This window comes from Ruditapes philippinarum, unplaced genomic scaffold (assembly GCF_026571515.1).
Source record: "Ruditapes philippinarum isolate M1 unplaced genomic scaffold, ASM2657151v2 ctg494_1_1_1_1, whole genome shotgun sequence".
NCBI classification, from domain to species: Eukaryota; Metazoa; Mollusca; class Bivalvia; order Venerida; family Veneridae; genus Ruditapes; species Ruditapes philippinarum.
This window is the reverse complement of record NW_026858021.1, coordinates 142,614-169,427: the sequence shown is the minus strand read 5'-3', so window position 1 is coordinate 169,427 and position 26,814 is coordinate 142,614. Positions and strand designations below refer to the sequence as shown.

Sequence of the window (26,814 nt, the reverse complement as noted above, 5' to 3'; positions counted from 1 at the left end):
TAGCTGATGTATGAACAAAGCATTTTAGAAAACGCGGCATGTAGTTTGTGACCTTATCATTTATTTATAATATTAAAGAGATTTGAATCAAAACAAGTATTTGTGACTTATTTTATTTGGGATCGTTTTGTTTTGAATTTATTTTTAGTCGGTTTTCCTATTCATTTCATATTTATATATTAGCAGGTGAAACAATTTTTTTTTTCCTACTTAGTATATTTCTTGAAATACTTTTATTACATAAGACAGCATATTTTGTGTGGAAAGTTAATTGGCACAACATTATTTGCTGATTAAATAAACTGAACTTCTGCCCTAATGATTATACTAAGAAAGTTTTGTATTAAAGCAGCATGCCTCCAGATTCATGCTAATTTTCATGAACATTTTGAGACTGTATTTAAAAGAAAATTTTGTAAAGGGAACAAAAAAAAGGAATTTACACATTGTGAACGGCACTTACAGTCCTCATAAGTTACCAAAAAGAGGTAAAAATAAGCAAAAATAGCCCTTACTGTGTTAGTTAAGCAGTAGAAAAATGGGTGGGTAAATACTACAAAATCAGTCAATAATAGCACATTACATCTAAATTATTGCTTGAATTTTGAATCTTTAAACTATTCTTCAAGTGTCCCTGTCAAGTTTGATTTTCTTGAAATATTTTGACTCATCTGGAGGCATGTAGCTTTAAATACTAACTTCACTACCTAAAAGAAATTACACACCTTGTCAGATGTTTTGGATACACTGTACCCGTTTGTGTCTTCTTATTAAGGATTATGTAGATTTACTTCTTTATTTAATAGCAACAGTTAATGGTTTTATTTATTAATGGATAAAGCTTGATTATGGACATGTGTTTCATACAATAAATATGTGTGCAATATATGGCAAAAAATGGATGATTTTTCTCTTATTTCTGTTTAAATCCGGTGTTAAGTGCGAGACTGTATTCTATTTTTAGAAATAAAAATCTATGGCTGTGAGTTTTGGGGTCTATGATTGGTCAGTGGCTAAGTTAACTCGCTCAAAACTGGTGTTGACTAACTTCCTGCCAGGGGCTTTTATTATTCAAGTGAGAAACCTTTCTAAATAGCTTACAAAATGTTGATGGGTGTACTCAGGTGCCCACACTTGCTTGAAATATTCCACAGGAGCACCTAGATCCTCTACCTATAATTGTTGGGAAGTTGTCCATATATGACATAGATTGGGTGTAACTTAATACCAACCAACTGCCCTTAAAAATAACTATGTTAGATAAACATGAGCCACGCCATGACAAAAGCAACATAGTACATTTGCGACCAGCATGGATCCAGACCAGCCTGCGCATCCGCGCAGTCTGATCAGGATCCATGCTGTTCGCTATCAGTTTCTCTACTTCTAGTAGGATTTGTAGGCAAACTGCTTGGATCCTAATCAGACTGCGCGGATGCGCAAGCTGGTCTGGATCCATGCTGGTCTCAAATGCACTATGTTGGTTTTGTCATGGCGCGGCTCATTAATGTAGAGTTAAGTGCCAGGCTGAGTTTATTTTGGGGTTCATGCAGTGTAGCATTTAACAATGAAATATAAGGTACCAATATAAAGCAAACTAGTCTACACAATGTGTTATCAGTTTAAAGTGGATTGGTCTACAATGGGCACATTTTCCATAAGTATTTTGGATATTGATAGAAACAATCCTATAGGTATTCTTATGAAATATTTGTATCTAACAAAATGGTTTATAGAGTTTAAAAGTGATTTAGTATGAACTATTTTATTATATGTGTTCAATATGCATGTATTATTTTGTTCTAGAACACTATTATCTGCTATATATTTTCTAGAACACTATTATCTGCTATATATTGATATGTCATATCGGATCATATATATTGATATGTCATATCGGATCATATATATTGAAATGTCATATCAGATCATATATATTGATATGTCATATTGGATCATATATATTGATATGTCATATCGGATCATATATATTGATATGTCATATCGGATCATATATATTGATATGTCATATCAGATCATATATATTGATATGTCATATTGGATCATATATATTGATATGTCATATCGGATCATATATATTGATATGTCATACCGGATCATATATATTGATATGTCATATTGTATCATATATATTGATATGTCATATTGGATCAAATATATTGATATGTCACATTGGATCATATATATTGATATGTCATATTGGATCATATATCTAAAACTTGCTTACAATATCCATATATAATTCTTTCGTGGCTTGTTGTTGAGTAAGATTCTAAATATGACCGACATATTGATTTTTTATGATTTAACAAAATCTCCCATTATAGGCCAATTCACTTTAAAAAGATACAATTTATTTGATTTTTTTTTTGTTAAATCATTTTTTACTGTTTTGTTTGCTAATTGTATGTTAATATTTTGTTGTACAGTTATTGTCTAAAGTTTGACCCTTTAAAATTATGTTGCTTAAATGTAGGAATGAGCTTTGGTTGTGAAGTAAAATGCTGTATAAATGAACTGATGAAAAAAAGATTGAATTTCATTTTCTTGTTCTCAACAAAACAGCAATCGTTGGTTACCCACGGTATATATAGAACACACATTTACTTCATTATCTACTGTAGTATGTAAGGAATAAATATCCTGGTTAACCAACGATTCAAACCAAATATTCCTGAATAACCGGTTCATAACTCCCTGTGCCTATCCATTAATATAGGTTAATCAATTAATCCACTGAAATCTGTTAAACCATACAAACTGCAATGCAGTAAGAGGGGAGGGAGGGGTGTTGGATACTAGAAGATTGTTGATATTTTAACTCATAGGGTGAAGTCAGTGTTAACATTTCACCATCATTTCTTCCCCTGATATCAAAAGTTATCATTGGTACTTTACAAGATTTTTCAGTCTTTGGCCTAGTTTTATATCTTTTTGGTACTTTACATTATTTTCGCAGAGTAATCTCCGTTTTCTTTAAAATTTTAAGCAGTTTTTTTTCTAAAATGAGAAACATATTGTTTTGTTTATTTTTAGCTCGACTTTTCTATGAAAAGGGGAGCTATCCTACTCGCCCCGGCGTCGGCGTTGGCGTCGGCGTTGGCGTCACACCTTGGTTAAGTTTTTCGTACCACCCCACTTTATTTCAGAAGTATTACAAGTATGGCTTTGAAACTTACCATACTTGTTCACCATCATAACCTCCATCTACAGACAAGAGTACATAACTCTGTCAAGGTTTTTGACAGAATTATGGCCCTTTTTTGACTTAGAAAGTGTATTGAGCTTGGTTAAGTTTTTTGTACCACCTCACTTTATTTCAAAACCATTGGAGGTATTGCTTTGAAACTGACCATACTTGTTTACCATCACGACCTTCATCAACAGACAAGAGGACATAACTCTGTCAAGGTTTTTGACAGAATTATGCCCCTTTTTGATTTAGAAAATACATTGAATATGGGTAAAATCCACTTATTGCCTTAACCCTTTGAGATATTGCTTTGAAACTTTTAATGCTATTTCACATCATTACCCCCATCTGTACGCAAGAGAAGGTAACTCTGTCAAGGATTTGTTTTAAAAATTAAGGCCTTTTATCGACTTAGAATCTTGGTTAAGTTTTTAGTACCAGTCCACTTTTTGACTGAACTGTTTGAGATATTAATTTGAAAGTTGGAATACTTGTTTACAATCATGATTCCCAAACATGTCCAGGAGAAGGTAATTCTGTCAAAGATTTTATTTGAATTATGGCCCTTAACTGTCAATGTTTTGTATTATAGGCAAGCACTAAAAAACTTAAAAAATCTAAAAAAATTCATTCCTATCCACTTGTTCACTTTACCATAAATTATGTCATATAAACATTGCTGTAATATTCAAGGGTATCAAACAACTAGTCACCCACAGCCTGTGTGAAAGAGATCCACTTGTGACCAACTGACAACATCTAAAAAAGCTTGATAAAATTTATCTATTACTTGTATTATAAGGTAACTATAATACTTTCACATACAAAGTCAAATCTATATATTATGCTGATTGTACAAAAATATACTGCTTCCTTGGCATAGATTTCTTGAAAAATTATGTTATTATGTCATTTACCAAGGTGTTCTGAGTGACGTAAAAATACCTTATTCTCTCAAAGTGGGTTTAATACTATTAAATTTATTTAAGGCTCAACTCAGTTTTTTTTTCTTTCTTACCAGCCCTCTTTTGACTTAAACATTTCAAACTTTGCTGCAGTGTTCAAGGGTATCACACAATTCAGTAAAATAATTCTTCACTAAATATCTTAATGCTCATGGCCATTGTTCACTTTAAAAATACAGAGATTCTTGTATTGCCTTTTACTGCAAAAACTTTTTTTATTGACAAGCAATAAAAAAGTCGAGCGCGCTGTCTTACGGACAGCTCTTGTTTATTAAATAATATCAAAAATTGATCACATTATAATTGTAATTAATGTATGGCAATTGGTAATGAATATCATTATACAAGTGTTAAAAATGAATACGGCTTTCCTGTAATGTCATTTTGATTTTAGTTGCAATTTTATTTGTGTGTGCGTTTTATTTGAGCTTTTTAGGTAGACCTATAGAGCTGTTTTGGGCTTTTGTTATTGATAGTGAGTAAATTTTGCAAATTTAGTTAAAAATGAACTACAAAACTATTGAATACACTTGACTTGTACATGTATATAGTTAACCTGTGTATACTTTTGTAAAAAAAAACAACAACAAAACTTTACAGTAAGGTTAAATGCTTACAAAATGATGTGTGACATTTAATTGCTGATTTTGTTTATAATCTGATGAAATTATCGGACATGATTTTATTTATCTTGCTTATAATTGACGATGAATTTATTGGCATTAAAACTTTTAAAACTTTTTGTCACTTTGGGTTAAATTCTATTGTGTTGAATTCTCTTTGAATGTGTGAAGGTTTTGGAAACAACAAGAAAGAAGTTGTGAAAATGAAACATTAAAAGGACCCCAGGCATGACAGGACAGGAAATAATTTTTCGAGATTTATGTTCAATATTTGATGAAGGTCTAGACCAATAATTTGTGTGCAAAATTTCAGATCATCCGCTCAGTCTGTTTTCCCCGAAGAATAATTCTTAATTGTGAAAAATTACTCAAAATTGCAAAATCAGGTCGAGAATAACACAAAAGTAGGATTTTCAGTATCTTTATGGGTATATTTCTTAATCATATTTTGCAAATCTTTCTATTTTAAGTGCCCCAGCGGAAAACATAAGAAATTCAAATTTCATGGTTTTATGCTTTTGTACCTCAGTGGAGTTCCTTTAACATTATTATATATCTCTATTGATCTAAATCAAGTTCTTACCAACTGGCATTCATTGTGTATGATGGTGTGATTCTGTTACCTACTTGTGGAGAAAGAACATTCAGACTGGCATGTTCCACCATTATAGAAGTTAAGATGTGTACTGTGACAGACAAGTGTACACTTGATGTAATTTGACCAGGGTCTCTTACTGTTTAAAACTGAATTTCATGTTTTTTTAATGTTAAACAAACCTGCCAATTTTGTGTGTGAAATGTATTTGCCCTACTTTGATTTTGGAACTTTACTTACTTTAGAAAAGTCAAGAAAATAAGATCCTGTGTTAACTGATTCCTCCATTACATTTGATCTCCCAAAGTCTTACAGTCATTTGGCTCTCACTGCTGATTTAGAATAGCCTGGGATTCAGGCATTGATATTTTTGCTTATTCATAACATACACGCTATTTCATACTCGATCGTCATAGATAACACAACATCTCTCAGGTTTTGATAGTATCGATTTGCCGAACAGATGCACATAAAAAATCAACTGACTGGAACTCAGGCTAGATTCAGAAATCATGTTGGATAAAGTAGTCATTCACTTGCAAAGAAATTGATAATTACTTGTAAGTAATCCAGTTACTTGTTAGTTATCCAGGATTGCTTGCTAGTTATCCAGGATTGCTTGTTAGTTATCCAAGATTGCTTGTTAGTTACCCAGGATTACTCATAAGTTATCCAGAAAAGCTGGTTTGGTGTATCGACTACTGAGAAATAACAAAATATGTGTTAAAACCGACATAAAAACAGAAAGAGAAACACATGACAATGCATGATCGCCATCACCATGTTTAATTTGACAAATCCATTAAATGAATCAGTTTTGATTAAAAAGAAAGTTGAATTTGATATAAATTCCTTGTTAAAACCGGTAAAAGTTATTCCCCTTACTGAATCAACTCCATTTGTACCTGCTAAATGATTGCTAAAAGCAGTAGTGCAGTAAAAACATGAAAAGTTGATCCCCTTATAGTTTATATAAATTCTTTACTCCATTTTTTTTTTGGGGGGTGGGGGGGAGAAGTCAATGTATAGGTAAAAGTTAATTACATCAATAATCTGAAATATATCTTTAAAAGTTCTGAACTCGGAATTTATTTGATGAAAGTGAAACTGTATGATTTTTATGGATGCTTGGTTGAAGTTGTTTTTGTTTCATTTTGTTTTCTTGAAGTGCTTGAGGTGTGATTTGAAGAGTATATTAGTTGACTTGCAAATGATTTTCTATGATTTGTAACATTTGTTTTGCATGTTTGTAGATTCTGTGTTGATATTTTTGTAGCAGATTTGATTTTGGAAGTGAAGGTTGTACTCTTAGTTTGCCACCTCCAAAAGCAGAAAATTACGCTTTTCTTTTGCCAAGTACAAGCCATGCCTGTATGAATGTTCGGGCAGTCTGACCCTGTCTAGCCTGATTAAATGTTGGAGGAGTCTGACCTTGCCTAACCTTTTTAAATGTTGAGGCAGTCTTGCCAAATTCTAATTCTTTTAATGAATAACAAAATTTAATGTGTAATCAAAATTTATGAAACTGTTCCCACCTATACTTAGATAGATGATAACACCATTTCTTTTCTTGTAAAGAATTGAAGCTTCACAATTAATTTCTGTTTTAAAATGATAAAAAAGGCCCCCACAAACTTTGATAAGGTTTCCACCTAATATAAAGTCATTGAATAACACTTTTTATGCTTCGAAAATCAATAAGTATGAATTCTAGTTGAAACATAAAGTTCTTCGTCATTTTTTTTCTACCCTTTTCATAAATGGCAGCTATGTCATTTTTGCAGCGTTATAAAGGGAGGGTGTTTAAAGCAAATTTGAAGCATATACTAGACTGAACTGTTATTTTGATAGGGTTATTTTTTTGCTCCATTGTTTGGCTGTATAAGTATTTGCTTGCTACTAAAAGTATGAAGTGTCATTAGTGCAATAACTGGTTAACTCCTATAACAATTTAGAAAGACTTAACTCGTTATTGCGAGTGTCATGAGTAGTATTGTATGACCCTTTTTGTTTGTTTGTTTATATAGCCAAAGATTAAATTCAATTTTAGTGATTATATGTTTTTATTACCTTGTATATTTTCATAATTATTATTATTCATGAAAACGTTCTCATGTTCTAATCATTTTCTTGTATTCAAAATAAATGGACAAACTTTTCTTGTTGATTTGTTTAAAAAAAATTTGTATAATTTCCATGAATTCGTGGCCAATAAAGTGTTTAAGTTTTTTGACCATTTTTCTGCAGTAAAAAATAAGTTAGACTACAGTTGTCCCAATGTCCAATATCCCCTTCGTACCATATCTATAATAAACATTATTAATTTGTTTATTATATATATTCAAGGGGTAGGGTAGGGGGTTGTGTGTGTTAGACATCAGGCACCATTGATTTAGATAATCTGCACTTTGATTATTTAGTTGCTATGTCTATAGATATGGTTAACATGGCAACATTTTAAAAACCAAATTTATAATCTAAGTTTTTTTTGTTTTTTTTTCTTAAATAATATTTTATTTGCCAATAAACCCCATTGCAATCTATAGTCTATGTATGTTTCTCTGGTGGCCAGGGTGCAATGGGTCATTAAACTCAGATTAACTGGGTTAAGCTAAAAAATATTTTAAACAAAAATGAAAAATGATCAAACCAACCATACCCAAATTGGCATGGCTCACAGGTGGGCAACTAAAAATATTTTCAAGCTTGGACTAAATGAAGTTAAATGCAAATACCACTATATTTAAAGCATGAATAATTGATTTAATGGAAATAAATAAAAAGACACAAATTGTTTTCTCCTGTTACATGTACACATACATTTATTAATTTATGTCTATTTTATACATGAAAACCATAACCGTATAGGTTGTAAGGGAGACAACTTCACAGATGATGCATTACCTCCCTTGTTAACACTCGCTAATATGTTTTCGTATCAAAGAATGTTATTGAACAGTACAATCAAGAGCTGCCAGAGGAGACAACTTGCTCATCTTGTGTAAAACTTGACAAAATTTGTGACAAAAATCAATTATAATAAATATGTTTCTTATAGATTTATAGCTTTGAATTTATAGATTTGAATTAAGAAAAAACTAAAACCTTTTTTAAGCAATGTAACAGAAATGTCAATCAGGAGATAAAAAAAGTTATAATTGTAGTAATAAAACAAATTAACAAAATGTTTGAGTGATTGAGCAGACTAGCACCCTTCATATACAGTAAAACCTGTGAAATAAGGCCACCTAGGGAGATAAAAATAATAGTCTTTACAGACAAGTGATATTTATTTGGAGGTTACTTTACTCCATTTTATAAATGAATTAAGGGTTATCAAATATATAAATGAAGGGGTAATCAAATATATAAATGAAGGGTTATCGAAAAGTGGCCTATATTTACAGTTTTTTTTTGCAGGATTATTCTTATTCAGAGGTGGTCTTTAACACAATTTGTCTGTATTTACAAAAAGATAAGCACCATACCAACATAGTATACAACGAACATATTTATATATAAAAACACTGGCAAGATAACTGACTATCACCATAATATATGAAAGACAATTTATTAAAGCACACACAATTTTGGTCAGTGGAATGTTCAACTTTTTCTTTTGAATTTTGATTTATCCAGTCCAAGAAATTCACAAGCATTATCAACAAGAAGCTTGGCCTGAAATAAAAAGAAAGAAGAAAATTTCACAACAACAACATATCAGAATCTCAAAAACAAAGTAAACAACTGAACGAAGTAAAAACTGAAACACACATACGAAATTAATTGAGCACACTTATTAAAGGTTATAATTTCAATATATTTTACATAAGTAACTACTTCAATTGCACCTGCTTATAATTCAAACTCTGTAAAAGGGTACTGTTAATTAAATTAAAATAAGTCACTCAGGGTTAAGGGACCTGTGCCCGTTATATAATCGCAGAAAACAAGCGTGTGATGTTTCAACACATTCCCTTCTGTAGATTTGAATTGTTGATTTATTAACGCATTTGGTGAAGTTGATGTTACATCCTTCCATCTTTCTTCCCCTCTATTAAAAGTTATCATTGGTACTTTACAAGAATTACCTGTCTTTGGCCTAGTTTTATAATTTTTTGGTACTATACATTCTTTTTGCACAGTTAGCTCCCTTTTCTTTATTAATAAGCAGTTTTTTTGTTCAATGAGAAACATATTGTTTTGTTATTTTTTTTACTCAATGGTTTAATATTATTAGAAATCGATCACATTCTTCTTTTAATTTATGTATGGAAATTGATGATGAATATCATCATACTAGTGTTTAAAATGGATGTGATTTAGTTTTTCTGTAAGTATGATTTTAGTTGCAATTTTTTGCGTGTGTGCGTTTTATTTAAGCTTTTTAGGTAGATCTATAGAGGTGTTTAATGGGCTTTTGTTATTGATAGTAAATTTTGCAAATTTAGTTAAAAATAAACTACAAAACTATTAAATACACTTGACTTGTACATGTATATAGTTAACCTGTGTATACTTTTGTAAAAAAAAACAAACAACAAAACTTTATAGTAAGGTTAAATGCTTACAAAACGATGTGTGACATTTAATTGCTGATTTTGTTTATAATCTGATGAAATTATTGGACATGATTTTATTTATCTTGCTTATAATTGATGATGAATTTATTGGCATTAAAACTTTTAAAACTTTTTGTCACTTTGGGTTAAATTCTATTGTGTTGAATTCTCTTTGAATGTGTGAAGGTTTTGGAAACGACAAGAAAGAAGTGAGGGTTTTTTTGACATGACAGGACAGGAAATAATTTTTCGAGATTTATGTTCTATTTGATGAAGGTCTTGACCAAGAACTTGTGTGCAAAATTTCAGATCATCCGCTCAGTCTGTTTTCCCCGAAGAATAATTCTTAATTGTGAAAAATTACGCAAAATTGCAAATCAGGTCGATAATAACACAAAAATAGGATTTTCAGTATCTTTATGGGTATATTTCTTAATCATATTTTGCAAATCTTTCTATTTTAAGTGCCCCAGCGGAAAACATAAGAAATTCAAATTTCATGGTTTTATGCTTTTGTACCTCAGTGGAGTTCCTTTAACATTATTATATATCTCTATTGATCAAAATTTAGTTCTTACCAACTGGTATAATATCATTGCCTATAATGGTGTGATTCTCTTACCGTCTTGTGGAGAAAGAACATTCAGACAGGCATGTTCCACCATTATAGAAGTCAGATGTGTACTGTGACAGACCAGTGAACATTTGAAGTAATTTGACCAGGGTCTCGACTGTTTAAAACTGAATTTCATGTTTTTTTAATGTTAAACAAACCTGCCAATTTTGTGTGTGAAATGTATTTGCCCTACTTTGATTTTGGAACTTTACTTACTTTACTTTAGCAAAGTCAAGAAAATAAGATCCTGTGTTAACTGATTCCTCCATTACATTTGATCTCCCAAAGTCTGACAGTCATTTCCCTCTCACTGCTGATTTAGAAATCATGTTGGATAAAGTAGTCATTCACTTGCGAAGAAATTGATAATTACTTGTTAGTTATCCAGGATTGCTTGTTAGTTATCAAGGATTACTCATTATTCAGGATAGCTTGTTAGTTATCCAGGATTATTAATTAGTTATCCAGGATTGCTTGTTAGTTATCCAAGATTGCTTGTTAGTTATCCAGGATTACTTGCCAGTTATCCAGGATTACTTGTTAGTTATCCAGGATTGCTTGTTAGTTATCCAGGATTACTTGTTAGTTATCCAGGAATACTTGTTAGTTATCCAGGATTACTTGCCAGTTATCCAGGATTACTTGTTAGTTATCCAGGATTGCTTGTTAGTTATCCAGGATTACTTGTTAGTTATCCAGGATTACTTGCCAGTTATCCAGGATTACTTGTTAGTTATCCAGGATTGCTTGTTAGTTATCCAGGATTACTTGTTAGTTATCCAGGATTACTTGTTAGTTATCCAGGATTACTTGTTAGTTATCCAGGATTACTTGATAGTTATCCAGGATTACTTGCCAGTTATCCAGGATTACTTGTTAGTTATCCAGGATTGCTTGTTAGTTATCCAGGATTACTTGTTAGTTATCCAGGATTACTTGCCAGTTATCCAGGATTACTTGTTAGTTATCCAGGATTGCTTGTTAGTTATCCAGGATTACTTGTTAGTTATCCAGGATTACTTGTTAGTTATCCAGGATTACTTGTTAGTTATCCAGGATTACTTGTTAGTTATCCAGGATTACTTGTTAGTTATCCAGGATTACTTGTTAGTTTTCCAGGATTATTTGTTAGTGTCCAGGATTACTTGATAGTTATCCAGGATTACTAGTTAGTTATCCAGGATTACTCATTAGTTATCCAGGGTTACCCATTAGATATTTAGGATTATGCATTAGTTATCCAGGATTACTAGTAAGTTATCCAGGATTACTAGTAAGTTATCCAGGAAAGCTGATTAGGTGAGATGCCTACTGAGAAATAACCAAAAAAGTGTAAAAATCGGCATAAAACTAGAAAAAGGAACACATAATCAACATCACTATTTTTAATTTGACAAGTCCATTAAATGAATCAGTTTTAATTATAAAAAGAAAGTTAAATTGTATATAAATTCCTTGTTAAATCCTATAAAAGTTATTCCCCCTTATTTAATCAACTCCATTTGAACCTGAAACTGAACAGTACAGCAATAAAAAAAAATCATTGTATATTGATAAAAGTAAGCTGGAATATTTAAAAGTTCATGAACTTGGAATTTATTTGATGAAAGTGAAACTGTATGATTTTTATGGATGCTTGGTTGAAGTTGTTGTTTTTGTTTCATTTTGTTTTCTTGAAGTGCTTGAGGTGTGATTTTTGAAGAGTCTTTTAGTTTACTTGAGAATAATTTTCTATGATATGTAACATTTGTTTTGCATGTTTGAAGATTCTGTGTTGATATGTTTGTAGCTTTAGATTTTCAGATTTGATTTTGGAAGTAAAGGTTGTACTCTTAATTTGCCACCTCTAAAAGCAGAAAATTACACCAGCTTTTCTTTAGCCAAGTACGAGCCATGCCTGTATGAATGTTGGGGCAGTTTGACAATGCCTAGCCAGTGTTAATGTCGAGGCAGACTGGCCATGCCAAGCCTGTTTAGATGCTGAGGCAGTTTGGCCAAGTTCTATCCTTTTAATGAATAACAAAATTTAATGTGTAATCAAAATTTATGAAACTGTTCCCACCTACAAGTATACTAATAGAGGAAAATCCAATTTCCTTTTTTGTTAAAAAATTGAAGCTTCACACTTCATTTCTGTTTTAACATTGATTAAAAGATTTAAAAGGCCCCCACAAACATCTGATAAGGTTTCCACTTATTACTTTTTTGCTTCGAAAATGAATAAGTATAAATTCTAGTTGAAACATTAAGTTCTTTATGTCATATTTTTTATCTACCTTCATAAATGGCAGCACTTTTTCTGTCATTTGTGTAGCTCTATAAAGGGAGTTTAAAAAAAATTTGAAGCATATAATAGACTGAACTGTTATTTTGATAGGGTTATTTTTTTTGCTCCATAGTTTTGCTGTATAAGTATTTGCTTGTTTCTAAAAGTATGAAGTGTCATTAGTGCAATAACTGGTTAACTCCTATAAAATTTAGAAGGACTTAACTCGTTACTTTGCAAGTGTCATGAGTAGTATTGTACGACCCTATTTTTGTTTGTTTGTTTATATAGCCAAAGATTAAATTCAATTTTAGTGATTATATGTTTTTATTACCTTGTATATTTTCATAATTATTATTATTCATGGAAATGTTCTCATGTTCTAATCATTTTCTTGTATTCAAAATAAATGGACAAACTTTTCATGTTGATTTGTTGGTTTTTTTTGGTGTGTAATTTCCATGAATTTAATTTGTAGCCATTTAAAATCTTCTTTCTCACCAACTGTCAAGTCAGTAAAGAAAAACAAAATGGATAAAATACATGTATATCTTGGTTTATATAGTAAAACTGTGGTTGCTATGGAAGTTGAATGTCAAATGGTACAAATTTGATTAAATTTGGGTCTGGTGATAACTTGTTGTGATGTACAAAAAAAACAACAACATGATTTACCCAAATTGGCATGGGTCTCTGGAGGGCAAACTAAAAATATTGTTTCAAGATTGGACTATATGAAGTTTTATTCAAATACCACTACAATGTAAAACAAGAATAATTTAATGGAAATAAATAAATGACACAAATCGTTTACTCCTGTTACATGTACACATATATTTATTATTAATTTATAAATGCAAATACAAACATAACCGTATAGCTTGTAAGGGAGACAACTTAACAGGAACAAAATGTCTATAGGCACTGATGCATTACCTCCCTTGTTAACACTCGTGATTCGGTTTATTTTTTTTTATCAAAGAATGTTATTAAACAGTATAAACAAGAGCTGCTAGAGGAAATAACTAGCTCGACTTCTGTAAAATTTGACAAAATTTGTGACAAAAATCAATATTATAATACATATATTTCTTATACATATGTATCCAGAAAAAAACTTACATGTACAACTCCTTTCAAACCATAAAGCAGGCATGTCAATTAGATAAGATAAGCACCATACCAACATAGTATACAATAAACATACTTATATATAAAAAAACTGGCAAGATAACTGACTATCACCGTAATATATGATTGAAAGACAATTTATATTAAAAAAAACACATAACTTTGGTCAATGGAATGTTCAACTTTTTCTTTCGAATTTTGATTTATCCAGTCCAAGAAATTCACAAGCATTGTCCACAAGAAGCTTGGTCTAAAATAAAAAATAGAGAAAATTACATATTAACAGCAACAACTCAGAATTTCAAAAACAAAGCAAAAACCTAACAAAGTAAAACTGAAACATACATAGATCTACATACATAATGAATTTAGTACATTTAGTAAAGGTTACAAATATAAGTTCTTCATATAAGCAACTAGTTTAATTGCACATGCTTGTTATTCAAATATTGTGTATTTTAATTGTTGTCAACCATTAGATTGTAAACAAGAGCTGTCCGGAAGACAGAGCGCTTGACTATGTTCAGTGCTTGACAGTTTAAAAAGGAGAATAACTCTGTAAAAAAGTAACTCAGATTTTCCAGACCTGAGCCGTTAGATAATCACAGAAAACAGATGTGCGAAGTTTAACCCATTCCGTTCAGTAGTTTTGAAGAAACCAACTTGGCATGCAACAATTTTAACCAAAGTGTGACGCGGACATTGGGTTACACGTGCGTACAATAGCCCTCCCTATTCTTCGAAAAGCGATCTAAATTAAGCAACATATTTTTAGGCACGAGCTAGCTTCTGAGTGAAACCACTGATGTCCCGTAAGCTAGCTGAATAACTTCCTTCCATAAAAGAATCTATTATCTCCGTTTTCTGTTGCACTTTTTCTGTTTTAAGTGCCCAAGTTCATCTATGTAAGAAATTGAAATTTTATGTTTTAGGATTTTGGATATCAGTGGAGATCCAGTGCAGTTGAATCCAGTTACAACAAGTCATGTATATTTACACTGACCTTGATTTCCTCCGGAAAGTCAGATTCTTGAATAAGTTTCCCCGGATGATGTTCCCCTAACGGAAATGGATAATCCGACCCACATATCACTCGGTCCTGAAACAAGACAATTTGCATGATTTAATCTACGAAAAAAGGGCAAAAAAAGGGCTTCAGAACTGGGACATAAAATGTTTTTTTATCCCTGGATGGAATAATGTACGTGAATAATGCTATCTTATTAGACTGAAGCACAATGTGTACTTTTCATAAAAACTATGTCCGATGAATTTTTTTTCTACAAGCTACTGTACATAGCGATTTGAACAGAAGTATGTTCAAGGAAATAACGGCCTGAAAACCAATATATTTTTCTTTTAGACACAGTTAATCACGCCCACAAAAATTATATTTAAATTTAATAGATTGACTGATAAATTATAAAAGCCGGCAAAACTATCATGGATAAAAATCTAGACTAAAGAATTAAATAGTTACATAAGCCTCAGGGACGAATATTACCAATTTCCTAATTTTCAGCCTCATACCGATATGGATAATGGTAGAGTTTAATTATTTTATGTTATAATTTACGGAAGATTACAAATAACTGGCTGCATGAAAAATGCTATTTCAATATGAAACATACGCTGGGGAACATCTTACGGATTTTTTAACAATAAATAAATAAAAATAACATCAAATAATTTAGATTTTTTTATCTCACCTGTCCTATAACATCAACCAATAGCTGAAGAGCTTTCGGGTCATGAACTAAGGCGTCGGTGTAAAATTTACCAAGAAACTGTCTCGGGCTTTTCTTGCACTCAGTAGCACATAAATCAGGTCGCACGTTATACCCGTGCTCTACCCGGCCGACCGTAAATGGAAAAGCGCCACCTTGTAAAAAATCAAATTATAATTTATATAGAGGATATTTGTTTAGTTCAGTGTAAGATCGGAATATATTTCACCGAGTGAGCACCAAAAGGTATATTTCACGAGTGGCGCAGCCACGAGTGAAATATGAACTTTTGGTGTTCACAAGGTGAAATATATTTCGATCTTACACTAAACTAAACAAATTTTCTTTTTATTATATGCAAAGAGACGTTTTAAAAAGACATTAAACCTAATACTGAATGAAAAGCGCGCCAAAAAATAATACAACGTGACGTCATTTACGACGTCACGTCATTAAGTTGGTACCCAGTACTGTGCACGCTGGTATTACACTGAAACAACGTAAGGGGCTTAAATTCAAAACAGTGAAATTATCAAAGTGGTAATTTCACTGTTTCAAACAGTGAAATTACCAGTTTTATATCACTGATATATTTCTATTAACCACCGAAAAGCATGTAATAAATAAAAGTTAGATCAGTAAACTATGTAGAATTTTATAGTTTTGTCAAAAAGGTACAAGAGCCGTGGCTATAAAACATATTAAAGGGACTCCAACGATCATTCTTTACAGGACTGGAAGGGGGATACTTTTTCATGATTATTGTAACGTTGGATGCAATTCTGGACCAATGACTCGAGTGCAAAATGTCAGATAATTTGCTCAATCTGTTTTTCAAGACTGATTATTTTTAGTGACTGCTTGGTAAATGAAAATCGCTTCAAATTAAGCATTTGTTTTAAGTGTCATAAGGGATCTTAGTATAGCAAGTAAAGACTATAAGACTGTGTCACGGTTTAGACCTGTTCACTATTTGGAGCAGTGGAAGCGTTTTGCAAGGGTCCCAGGTCCGAGTCCCAGGTCAAGCTGCACATTTTTCTCACCGTGTGACATAAGCCTTGGTATATAATAAATGACATGCATGAACATACAGTGTGCTCCTTGTGAACAACACCCATAAATAATTCATTACCTACCTCCATGTGCAAAACAAACTTTCAGTTTCGGAAACTGCTCAAAAACACCACCCATTGTCATACAACAAATGGCCGCACTCGTCTCCGAGGGCATACCTGAAACAGAAAACACTTCTTATAATGTATAACATAATAAAGTATAAATAATAAGAGGATATATTTTGTTGAATGAAATATGGAATATATTTTTACCAAATGAGATAGTATTCCATACACAAGTGTATTTCAAATACGAACGATATCCAAAATGTGACAGAGGGGTTGCCTTTAAGGGTTGAGGCATCAGAATTGCAGCCACCGTTTATCCCGCCCTGTGTGATCTTCAGAGGTGACTAAATGGGTTCGAATTAGAAACTATGTATCTCTACGCTCCAAAAGGCGAGGCGGTTTTGACCCCTGGTGTTGCTTCAAGTGTATAACAACTGAAGTTAGCCCAAATCATCTTTCCTGTTTCGGCGCCATATGACCTAAATTGTGTTGATGCGTCGTAAAACCAAACAAAAGCAAACAAAGTGGTGGTTATAGAAGAAATATGTGGTGATTTGGTGTAATAAAATGAAAGGAATATTGTTGTACATGCCTACAAGCCATGGTAGCCAGTATTTGGACATTCTTCCGCCCATTTCCATATCCCAGGGGTGTACAAATATAGATACACCGTGCTCCTCTGCTGCCTAGTGGAGAAAAAGAGAAGAGAAAAAATAGGTAAAGTTGCATTATAAGGACATTATTATGTAAACTTATTTTTTGAATGGCTTCTTTTATGTTCAACTTAATAAAAAAGAGAGTTTTATACGCTCATATTGAAACGCAATTAAAACATTTTGCATTGGGCGATTTCAAATGTAAGAAAAAAATGAAAACCGTGACTTATGCATATTTTGAATTGTTTTTATATTGAGTATAAGTTTTCAAGGGTATAAAACAAGCATCAACTTCTGGAAAATGGTCACATGCATTTATTCGAAGCTGAACGTGGCTCGAACATTAGACATCTGAAATACTTACTTTTTGACAGCTCTACTGTTTATGCTTACCGGCCATTTTTGTTCGGTATAAGAAAGTGCAACATATTTAAATAATAAATAATATATATTATATTCATATACTGTTTTTGTAAATTATGATGTTTCAAATACCGCAAAGATTGGTCTCAATTCTTGTGCGTCCAGATTCCAGTCGTTCACATGGGAACCTATCTGTACGCCATTAAAACCTAAAATAAAGCCGGGAACAATATTTTGAAGAACATGCGAAAATCAATAAGAATGAAAAAAAATAAGATGTTTCCAATATTGGCGATATTATAATTATGAACAATACCGAATTATGCACACGGCTGTAAAAATCGGACCAGTGTCTTAAGTAGGTGGGGTGGAGTGTTGATGTATGAAGGTACTTGCCATTAAATAAAAAAATTAAGATTCATAAAATTTGATGTTTAAATTACCGACATACGCAGGCTTTTTTGTGGTGAAATTCTATTAGAATCACTCCCAATTAAGTTAGGAGTCTGGGCTGCGTTTCATGGAGAGTCCTAAGTTAATCCTAAATCCTAGGACTAATGACCAACTTTAGGAGAAAAAGTTTTTGCACTTAAGACCGTTTCAAGTAAATGTCCTATTAATTGTCTTAAACTTAAGACTTATGACCAATTCGCTCTCCTGAAAAAAAGTTACAAAATACAATGGCACGTGCATAATCCCGGATTGGATTTACTATGTAATTGATTATAGCAAGTATAAAAAGTTATGTATTGTTCTCTTATCATGTTGAGTGAAAATAAATACCATATTTCACGAAAAACGATAAAATAACCGTTTTATTTAATTTCATAGTAAAAAAAATGGTTACGAATCCCCTGAGTTGTAAAGCGCGCAGTAATATTATTATTTATAGATGCGTCTTGTTTTGCACGCGATATTTGGCGCTACATAAACAACTCTTTAAACGTCTGTACAGCGTTAATGACTGAATTAAAGATATTGGTGTTCGGATTTATTTTCTTAGTTAGACCATTATCTATCATTCTAGATAGTTTTCAAAACAAAATTCAACAAAAAATTGTTTGATTTTAGAGTGGTTTGACTTAGGACAATCTTAAGATACCTTTAAAACACTAGGACTGTTTTTGGTCATAAATATAGGAGTCATAAGTTAGGACCTTTTTTTTGACTTTCTTTGAAACGCAAAATTGTCACAATTTTTATCTTAAGACAAACTTAAGACTTAGGACTCTCCATGAAACGCATGACTTTTACAGATTGTATGGAACAGAGACTTCGAAATTGCTTAATTTACGAGTGTGCTAAAGATGATTCAACATAGTTATCTCTCCTGAACAGGGACGCAGACGGGACAAAATATTATAGGCCAACTCGCAAATCATTTGTAACACTCCTCGAAAGGTGAAGTACATGATTCCATCAACCCACCTGAAGAGAGCACGTGCTCTGATCATATACAAATTGTATACATTTACATGATATATACATGTATTGGTTTATTTATAGATATAAACACAGGGAAAGGCTGTTGACCGGAGTTGAGAGGTGATCGTTGATGCGAGGTTATCACATACTATTAGATAAAACTACCGGGTTAATTTAAGCTGGTTTTTGTAAAGAGGTGGCTGTTGGTGTGAGGTGGCCGTTAGATGAGATTGCTCTGTACTTTCAATGATGTTTCCCTCAAATAATGTTTGTTAACATTAATATACTTATAGTATTGTACATGGATAAACGATTTAAGTTAAACTAAATCAAGAACAGGTCGTTGAAGAAATTGTGCCAAAACAAACGCCATTTAACGTTTTTCATTCCTAAATGTCATTAAATATCATTCCATTCCAATGACATTTAAACAACAAGAAATACATTAAAGTGACACGTTTTGCTCCTTTGTACACCTAGAAACATTTTCGTTACTGAAAATATCGGCAAAGTATTGAGGGAGATATTTTCTGTCATCCTGCATATAATCTAATAATAAACATACATGTACGAGGGACATATTTGAATTAGTAGCAACATCTCAATTTAACCATGATTTGCACGTGCAAGTACATGTATAATATACCGCTTGGAAAGATTATTGATTTTTTCTAACCAACAGTCTATTTTCGCACGATTTGCACGTGCAACAGAATTTTAGCACGTGGTTTTATTTACTGGCCCCGTGATCACAAAGATTTAGGGATCAATCAAATTTAAAAACTTTAATATTCTTCATTGTTTATCCTCATAGATTAAATATCTAATATTAACTTGATAAAACTAGACTTGCAATAGCAAGTTTATGAAATTTTAGATACGGGCATTTTATCAAAATATTGATCCTGATCTTAAAATTGATCCTTATTTTGATCCGAATATTTTTGTATTTGATTTTTTGTTGATTTTATCCCAAACTAGTTTGGTTTCCTTGGTTTCGTAGTAAATATTTTTTAATTACATGCTATAATATTTCTTAAATTATGCTGAACATTTCTTACCTAGCTCCTTTTTACACCTGATTAGTTCTTTCACTGCAAGTTCCGGTGCCTGCATGGGTAAAGTTCCTAGCCCGACGAATCTGTCCGGATATTTCTTTACCGACTCTGCTAGGTCGTTATTTAATATCTCACATAGGTCCAGGGTGTCTTCCGGCTTCGCCTGTCAGACAAAAGATAATTGTAAGTATTTGAAAAGAACTCCACTATGATCCAAAAGTTTAAAAACATAAAATATTTTTTTATAGATGAACTGGGGCACTTAAACTAAGAAATATATTCAAAATAGTTTTTATGTTATTCTTAGCCCGATTTTAAGTGCTGCAACCCTTTTCAATTTTGGGTATTTTTTTTTCACACAATTTGAATAAAAACGGAGTAAATTTACAACAATTAAAAGATCGGAAATTTTGCACACAATTATTGGTCTATGCATAACATTTCTAGTCCCGTCATGTCCAAAAAAAAAAAAAAAAAAAAAAAAAAAAAAACGTGGAGTCTCTTCAAAATACACGCAATCTACTATTTCAACAATCTTCTAGTTTAACAATCTACTATTTTAACAATCTACTATTTTAACAATCTATTATTTTAACAATCTACTATTTTAACAAATCAATGAGTCAAGTTAAAGTGACATCGACCCCTCAAAGGATACAAGTAAAACTTTTTAACAAAAGCCTTGTGGGAAAATCTATGAATATCATTCAGATTGTATCAAATACGTTCAGTATACTTACAGAGTAACTAAACATAACTGGAACTGTCGACAACACTTGAACATCTACATTTGTGGCGTCCATCTCGGAGATTCGATCTTCTAACGACCAGCAGTTAGGTTCAACCTTCCGGAAGAACTTGTCCCCCTTCATCATGTTGGCACATCGACCTTCACAGCTGTGATCCAGCTGGACCCAATCACCATAACCATATCTCTTAAAAGGAAAATATATCATTGGAAGTTGTTATTTTTTTTAGTTTACTTTGTTTTGTATTTCAGGCACAGTATTTCTTGTTTTAGTTAAAAAAAACTGTAGCTTTCTTATTGCACGAACAATCAGAAAAAGTGGGAAACCTCTGAAATCAAATTCCAACAACTGAGAATGAAATTTACCCCACAGATTTTTGAATTTTCAATTCATTTTAACGTGCATCTGTGTTTCAGTCAATTAAATTTATCAACTAGCTGATTAAAGTCGAGTGTAGGACAAAAGCCCCCCCCCCCGGACGAAAAAGCCCCCCCCCCTCCCATTTAAAAATGACAAGGTGGACAAAAGCCCCCCCCCCCCATTAAATTTACACATAGGACAAAAGCCCCCCATCAAAATACAGGTAGGACAAAAGCTCCCTCCCCCAGTCAATCAAACAAAAGCCCCCTAAGGTTTATAGACCAGACTGATTACTATCTTGTTTCACACGCCCAGTGTTCGGGAACTTGGGTTATACTTCAAAAAAATCTAAACAAGTATGCGCCTTTCACTTTTATTTCCTTGATAAGCGTTGATAAGCGATTCTCTGAAAATATTAATTTACATATATAATAAAGTAAACATAAAAACATTCATATCATCAATGAATTATATATACGAATTACGGGCTTTCGTCCGGGGGGGGGGGGCTTTTGTCCGTATCCCATTAAAGTCAGCTGCTGATAAGTCATGGTTCTGGTAAAGAATGAGCACAGGGCATTTCGGGGGAAAATATAACATATACCTATTTTGAGCTAGGGGAAACAGCCTATATTCGGTTGTAAAATATAGGGGAGCCTTGAAACTGCCTAATTAATAACGTGCAGCGTTAGGCAAGTTTGAGTTGCCATTTTCCACTACCTATGACTACTTTCTGTGGAGTACGCAAATAATATTTCTCTTTTGAAGGATAGACTTAAACATCCACTAAACGCTTGGAAAAATATTGTAAACTTTATAGTCTACACAATTTTCACAAATTGTATGAATTAAATATGTTTTTATCTGACTGATGTTGTAATTGTAAGGATGTACGCTTCGTTTTATATTAATATATTACAACCAGTATAGAAAACCACATGTACATAAATGACCTGCTTAAATTTTATTGCACGTGCAAATCGTGCGAAGATAGACTGTTGGTTAGAAAAATCAATAATCTTCCCAACGGTATATTATACATGTACTTTCACGTGCAAATCATGGTTAAATTTAGCTGTTAAGGGGAGCGGTAGCCTATAGGTTAAGGTTTCTGCCTATCAACCCAGAGATCATGGGTTCGAGCCCTACTCAGGTCACTATATGACACCAGTACTGGTTGGTTCCAGGAAGCGGACTCGAAAATGATTAATATAAGTTGCAAGAACTTATTTCGCAATAGAGCTTAAATAAATATGTTTAAACCCATTGAGTTGTTGCCACTAATTAAAATATGCACCTCGTATGTGAAAGTATTTGGAGATGATGTCCGCGTGGTGGTGTTTTTAAAATAGCACGTTAATCAGACTGATAGTTATAACTCAACTTCTTTTTTTATAATATGACAAAATCTTGTCAGGCATTTTGACAGTCATGTTTCTATATTAGAAATAGGTCACGTGACATTTCATCTTAAAACACATTTACCGTGGCCTAGTGGTTATTGTCGCCGTATTATAATAACATAATAATAATCGCTCTGGGTTCGAATCCGGTTTCTGGATTATTTCATGTGACGAAGCCATACAGTTAGCTTGCGAAATATCGGTGGTTCTACCCATGTGCCTAAAATATTACACGAAGAGAAACCGTACTTTAAAATAAAATATCTGGTTTAAAAGTGCTTTCTTGTCAGAATTTCGATCCATTTAAATCAACCTAGATCGCACCCTTGCAACAAAAAGGGGAGATCCCCAAAAGGCATGAGAATAAAAGAAAAATATGAAAATTTAAAACTCAGTTTAATAACAGAGTTATATGCAATAAAATGTCTCTGGTTTGATTGAGTCTGTTCATGAGAGATACATGTACTTAAAAGTGCAACATCTCTCACCTCGACCTGCCCACCCCGACCTGCCCCCCACCACCAAAGCACCGGCTTTAGCAGTATTCAGTCTTCACCACAATTAAGTATTGGAAATAAATCAATATCCAAAAGGACCATAATTATATCAGAGTATTTTCGCTTCCTCTTATTTGATTTTTCGTTATTTACTAATATTTAATTATCATTCTTTCAAAATCGGATATTATTATGTTAACTCTTTAAAAATTTCGTTTGTCTACAAGCTTATAGCTTCCTATACAATCGCACTATTAAAACAAATTCTAAATAAACCAATTCTTTAAAATCGTATTAATTATTTAATTGTATCAAGACAATAATACCCTGAAGTCTTGTATTTGATTTCAGAAAATTATGTTTGCATGATAATCATCGATCGATCAATTCAATATTGTAAGATTACGTTGTATATCTTTTTTTTCTTCGAATTTTCTGAGTCGGCTTGAAATTTTGCATATATTTAATAATTCTTGAAATTTCATTGAAATAGTTAACTTACAATCTACGTGTACTAATATTACTAAAAAGAGGTAAACATATGCAAAAATAGGTTTTTTCTGCGTTAGTCACGCAGTAGTAATATTGTGATAAAAACTGCAAAATCAGTCGTAACTCGCATATTACATGTAATTCCTCACTTGAATCTTAAATCTTTTAATCCTTTTCTTAAAAATCTTAGTACATTTTTTCTTGAGTTTGATTTTCCTGAAATATTTTGGCTTTTCTGGAGGCACGCTGCTTTAATGTCTACGTGATCGTTTTTCTGGTGTAATAATTGACTTCTGTACGCATATCTGCTAACATATCTGTATTCTTTTGCACAAATCTCAATTATGTTTTAAGGTATTAACCTTTTGTAAAAAAATAGTTAAAACTTTATAAAAATACAAATACATAATCAAAGTCTTTTTTAAACTATAGACAAAACTTTAGTTACTGGAAGAATATGCCTAATTTATTTAACTTCAATGTAATCTTTTTCTTTAAAAATCTACATCTCTTTAAAAATATCAGAGACGTTAAAATACATTTATGTATTTATATGTCTCTGAAAATATACATTAGGCCTAAAGTGTGTTGTTATTTTACCGATACTTAGAGCCTAATTGCTTTTCCATTACGACTATATGTGTCTATACACGGAAATTCAATGTAACTCCCTGCCCCTTATAAGTAAGCTTTTAGAAAGTATTGACTAGGTGGGGTCAGATCAGGTGGGGTCAGGATCTGACCCCGGAAGTCTGGAGCATTAACATCGCGTGACTTCTATTTTTAGTCAGTTTTCTGCATATTTTCATGCAATGCCTTTAAGATTTAACTTCCATACAAAAATCATGTACATTTGTTTTGCATGATAGCTACTATAAAATGTACATGTACATGTAGATTTCTACAAGTACAATTGTTCAGAAGAAATAATATGTTAAAACTTAATCTTATTCTGCAATTATAATATATAATAATTTCCATACAACATCCAGTGTTTTGCATAATATAGATCTACCAGTACTACGTACTATAAAATGTACATGTCCATGAAATAACAAGTTAAAACGTAATCTACATCTGCAAATAACAGTTAATTTTTACCTGTCGCAGATCAGGCCATTCCTTGGGTAAAATATGCGTATGAAGGTCAATTTTCATCGTTATATTTATCCAAATGCAGCGGAAATAATATATTAAGCTGTCACAATTTATATACACATGTATGTTGTTAGTTCAAGGTCACATTGGTATCTTAAAGACCAATCACACTCTTGCATTTTGAAGGTGTGTTTGTAATTTACGTCTATAGTCTGTTTCAAAAAAAATAATTAAAAGGTTAGACTGTAGAAAGATACTTTCGTGATAAGTGTAGATGGCATAAAACCGTTATCTTTCTCGCATATGTCTTTTTAAAACTAGTCGATATTCATTAAAAAAATAAAGATGAACCCTACAAAATAAAAACAACTTATTCCACACTCAATCAATCAGATAAATTCGGCGATAACGTCTCAATTACGGATTCCAGACAGAACCATTTCAAATGTCATAAATATGGTGTCACTAGACCGACCTAGGTCCAGAAAAAAAAACCAGAAAAAAATGTATTTTTGCTGCTGCTGTTGTTGGTTTTTATTTTATTTCTTTTTTTATTTCTTTTTTTATTTCTTTTTTAGATGAAAATCTGTCATAATTCATCTATACTCTTCATGAAAACTGATAAAAATCTTTAACATAATCGTAAAATAGTAAACTTATCCTTTATATGGATAGAAGAATTTGATCAAAATCTGCGGTTTATATTGAACTTCTCCCCCCCCCCCTCCCCCGCCCCATTACTGTGTCACACAATGACTGCCAATTTTTGGCAATGGAGGAAAATATTGTAAAAGCCGGGAACTATCTATATATCTGATGCAAAAATTATTGTTTGAATTTTAAAAAAGAGTACTTCCGAAATGCTTGTGTGAAATATATATGGTAGTAAATTGCCTTAAAATGAATGGTGCATGCATGAAATCATTGCTTAACAGTTAAAATCCTACTTAAAATAGCTGAATGATATTTTGTTCCTGAACAATTTATTCTGTTATTGGACACTATCCATGTGTGTTAAATAACAAAGACATTCTGTGTAATAACTCTTTCGAAAATCGACCACGAAATTATGGAACTGTCAAACTGTCGAACATTTTGATGACTTAAGAGATAACCGAACAACCTTGACCCTGGTTTTTAGAGAAGACAGATATTTTAATGGGTGCTTAATCAAATATAAGACCATATAATTATTAAAAATATTAAATAAAAAAAGAAACTTAAACGTAATGTAAGTTACATGTACTTTAAAAAGGAAAATAATTTTAATTTGCTATAATTTTATTGCTTGAATACATGCTGGTAGTTTCACAAATGTCCAAAAGGCTAATATTATTGCTTTTTAAAGTTTTTTTGTTACTTTTGTATTATTATTATTATTTTTTATGATTATTATCATCATCATCATCATCATCATCATCATCATCATCATCATCATCATCATCATTATTATTATTATTTTTTTTTTTTTATTATTATTATTATTATTATTATTATTATTATTATTATTATTATTATTATTATTATCATCATCATTATCATTATTATTATTTTTATTATTATTCATTCATTCATTTTGCCCATTGTATTCATCACCATTTCTCAGGATGACTTTATATTCTGTATATATGTATTCGTACTTTAAAGGCACATTTTGTCTCAGAAACGAATAATTCTTCACATCCCTAGAAATGACAAACACTATTGTTATAACATTTAAATAATGCATTATAATGGTATTAGAGCATTTTAGATGTTTGTTACCTAAAAGAAAAGTGGCACTAAATGTGAAAGTATGTATCATAAAAGTAATAAAATATAAACAAAGAAGTATTTTGACTTCCATACAAAATACTAAATCACTGTAACTGAACTAATTGCCAAAAGTCA

The 26,814-nt window shown here is 31.9% G+C and overlaps 2 protein-coding genes across 3 annotated transcripts in view; both read right to left on the bottom strand.

Annotated features, from left to right (window-relative positions):
- The window catches only part of LOC132751842 (large ribosomal subunit protein eL27-like), a 134,470-nt gene that overhangs the window by 55,536 nt on the left and 52,120 nt on the right, over positions 1-26,814 (bottom strand). The gene's annotated exons all lie outside the window — the stretch shown is intronic.
- LOC132751840 (2-amino-3-carboxymuconate-6-semialdehyde decarboxylase-like) lies at positions 8,579-25,091 on the bottom strand. 2 transcript variants are annotated; one of them, XM_060742049.1, is made up of 9 exons: positions 24,928-25,091; positions 21,066-21,260; positions 20,329-20,488; positions 17,975-18,051; positions 17,416-17,509; positions 16,836-16,931; positions 15,682-15,854; positions 14,976-15,071; positions 8,579-9,075 (listed from the first exon to the last, which is right to left on the bottom strand). In XM_060742049.1, the coding sequence occupies exons 1-9, from the start codon at positions 24,982-24,984 to the stop codon at positions 9,004-9,006; spliced, it is 1,020 nt and encodes a 339-aa protein (XP_060598032.1). In that variant the 5' UTR covers positions 24,985-25,091; the 3' UTR covers positions 8,579-9,003. The 2 variants fall into 2 exon arrangements, with proteins under 2 accessions (XP_060598032.1, XP_060598031.1); XM_060742048.1 differs by lacking the exon at positions 8,579-9,075 and adding an exon at positions 14,139-14,222 and having other exon boundaries at positions 24,928-25,090.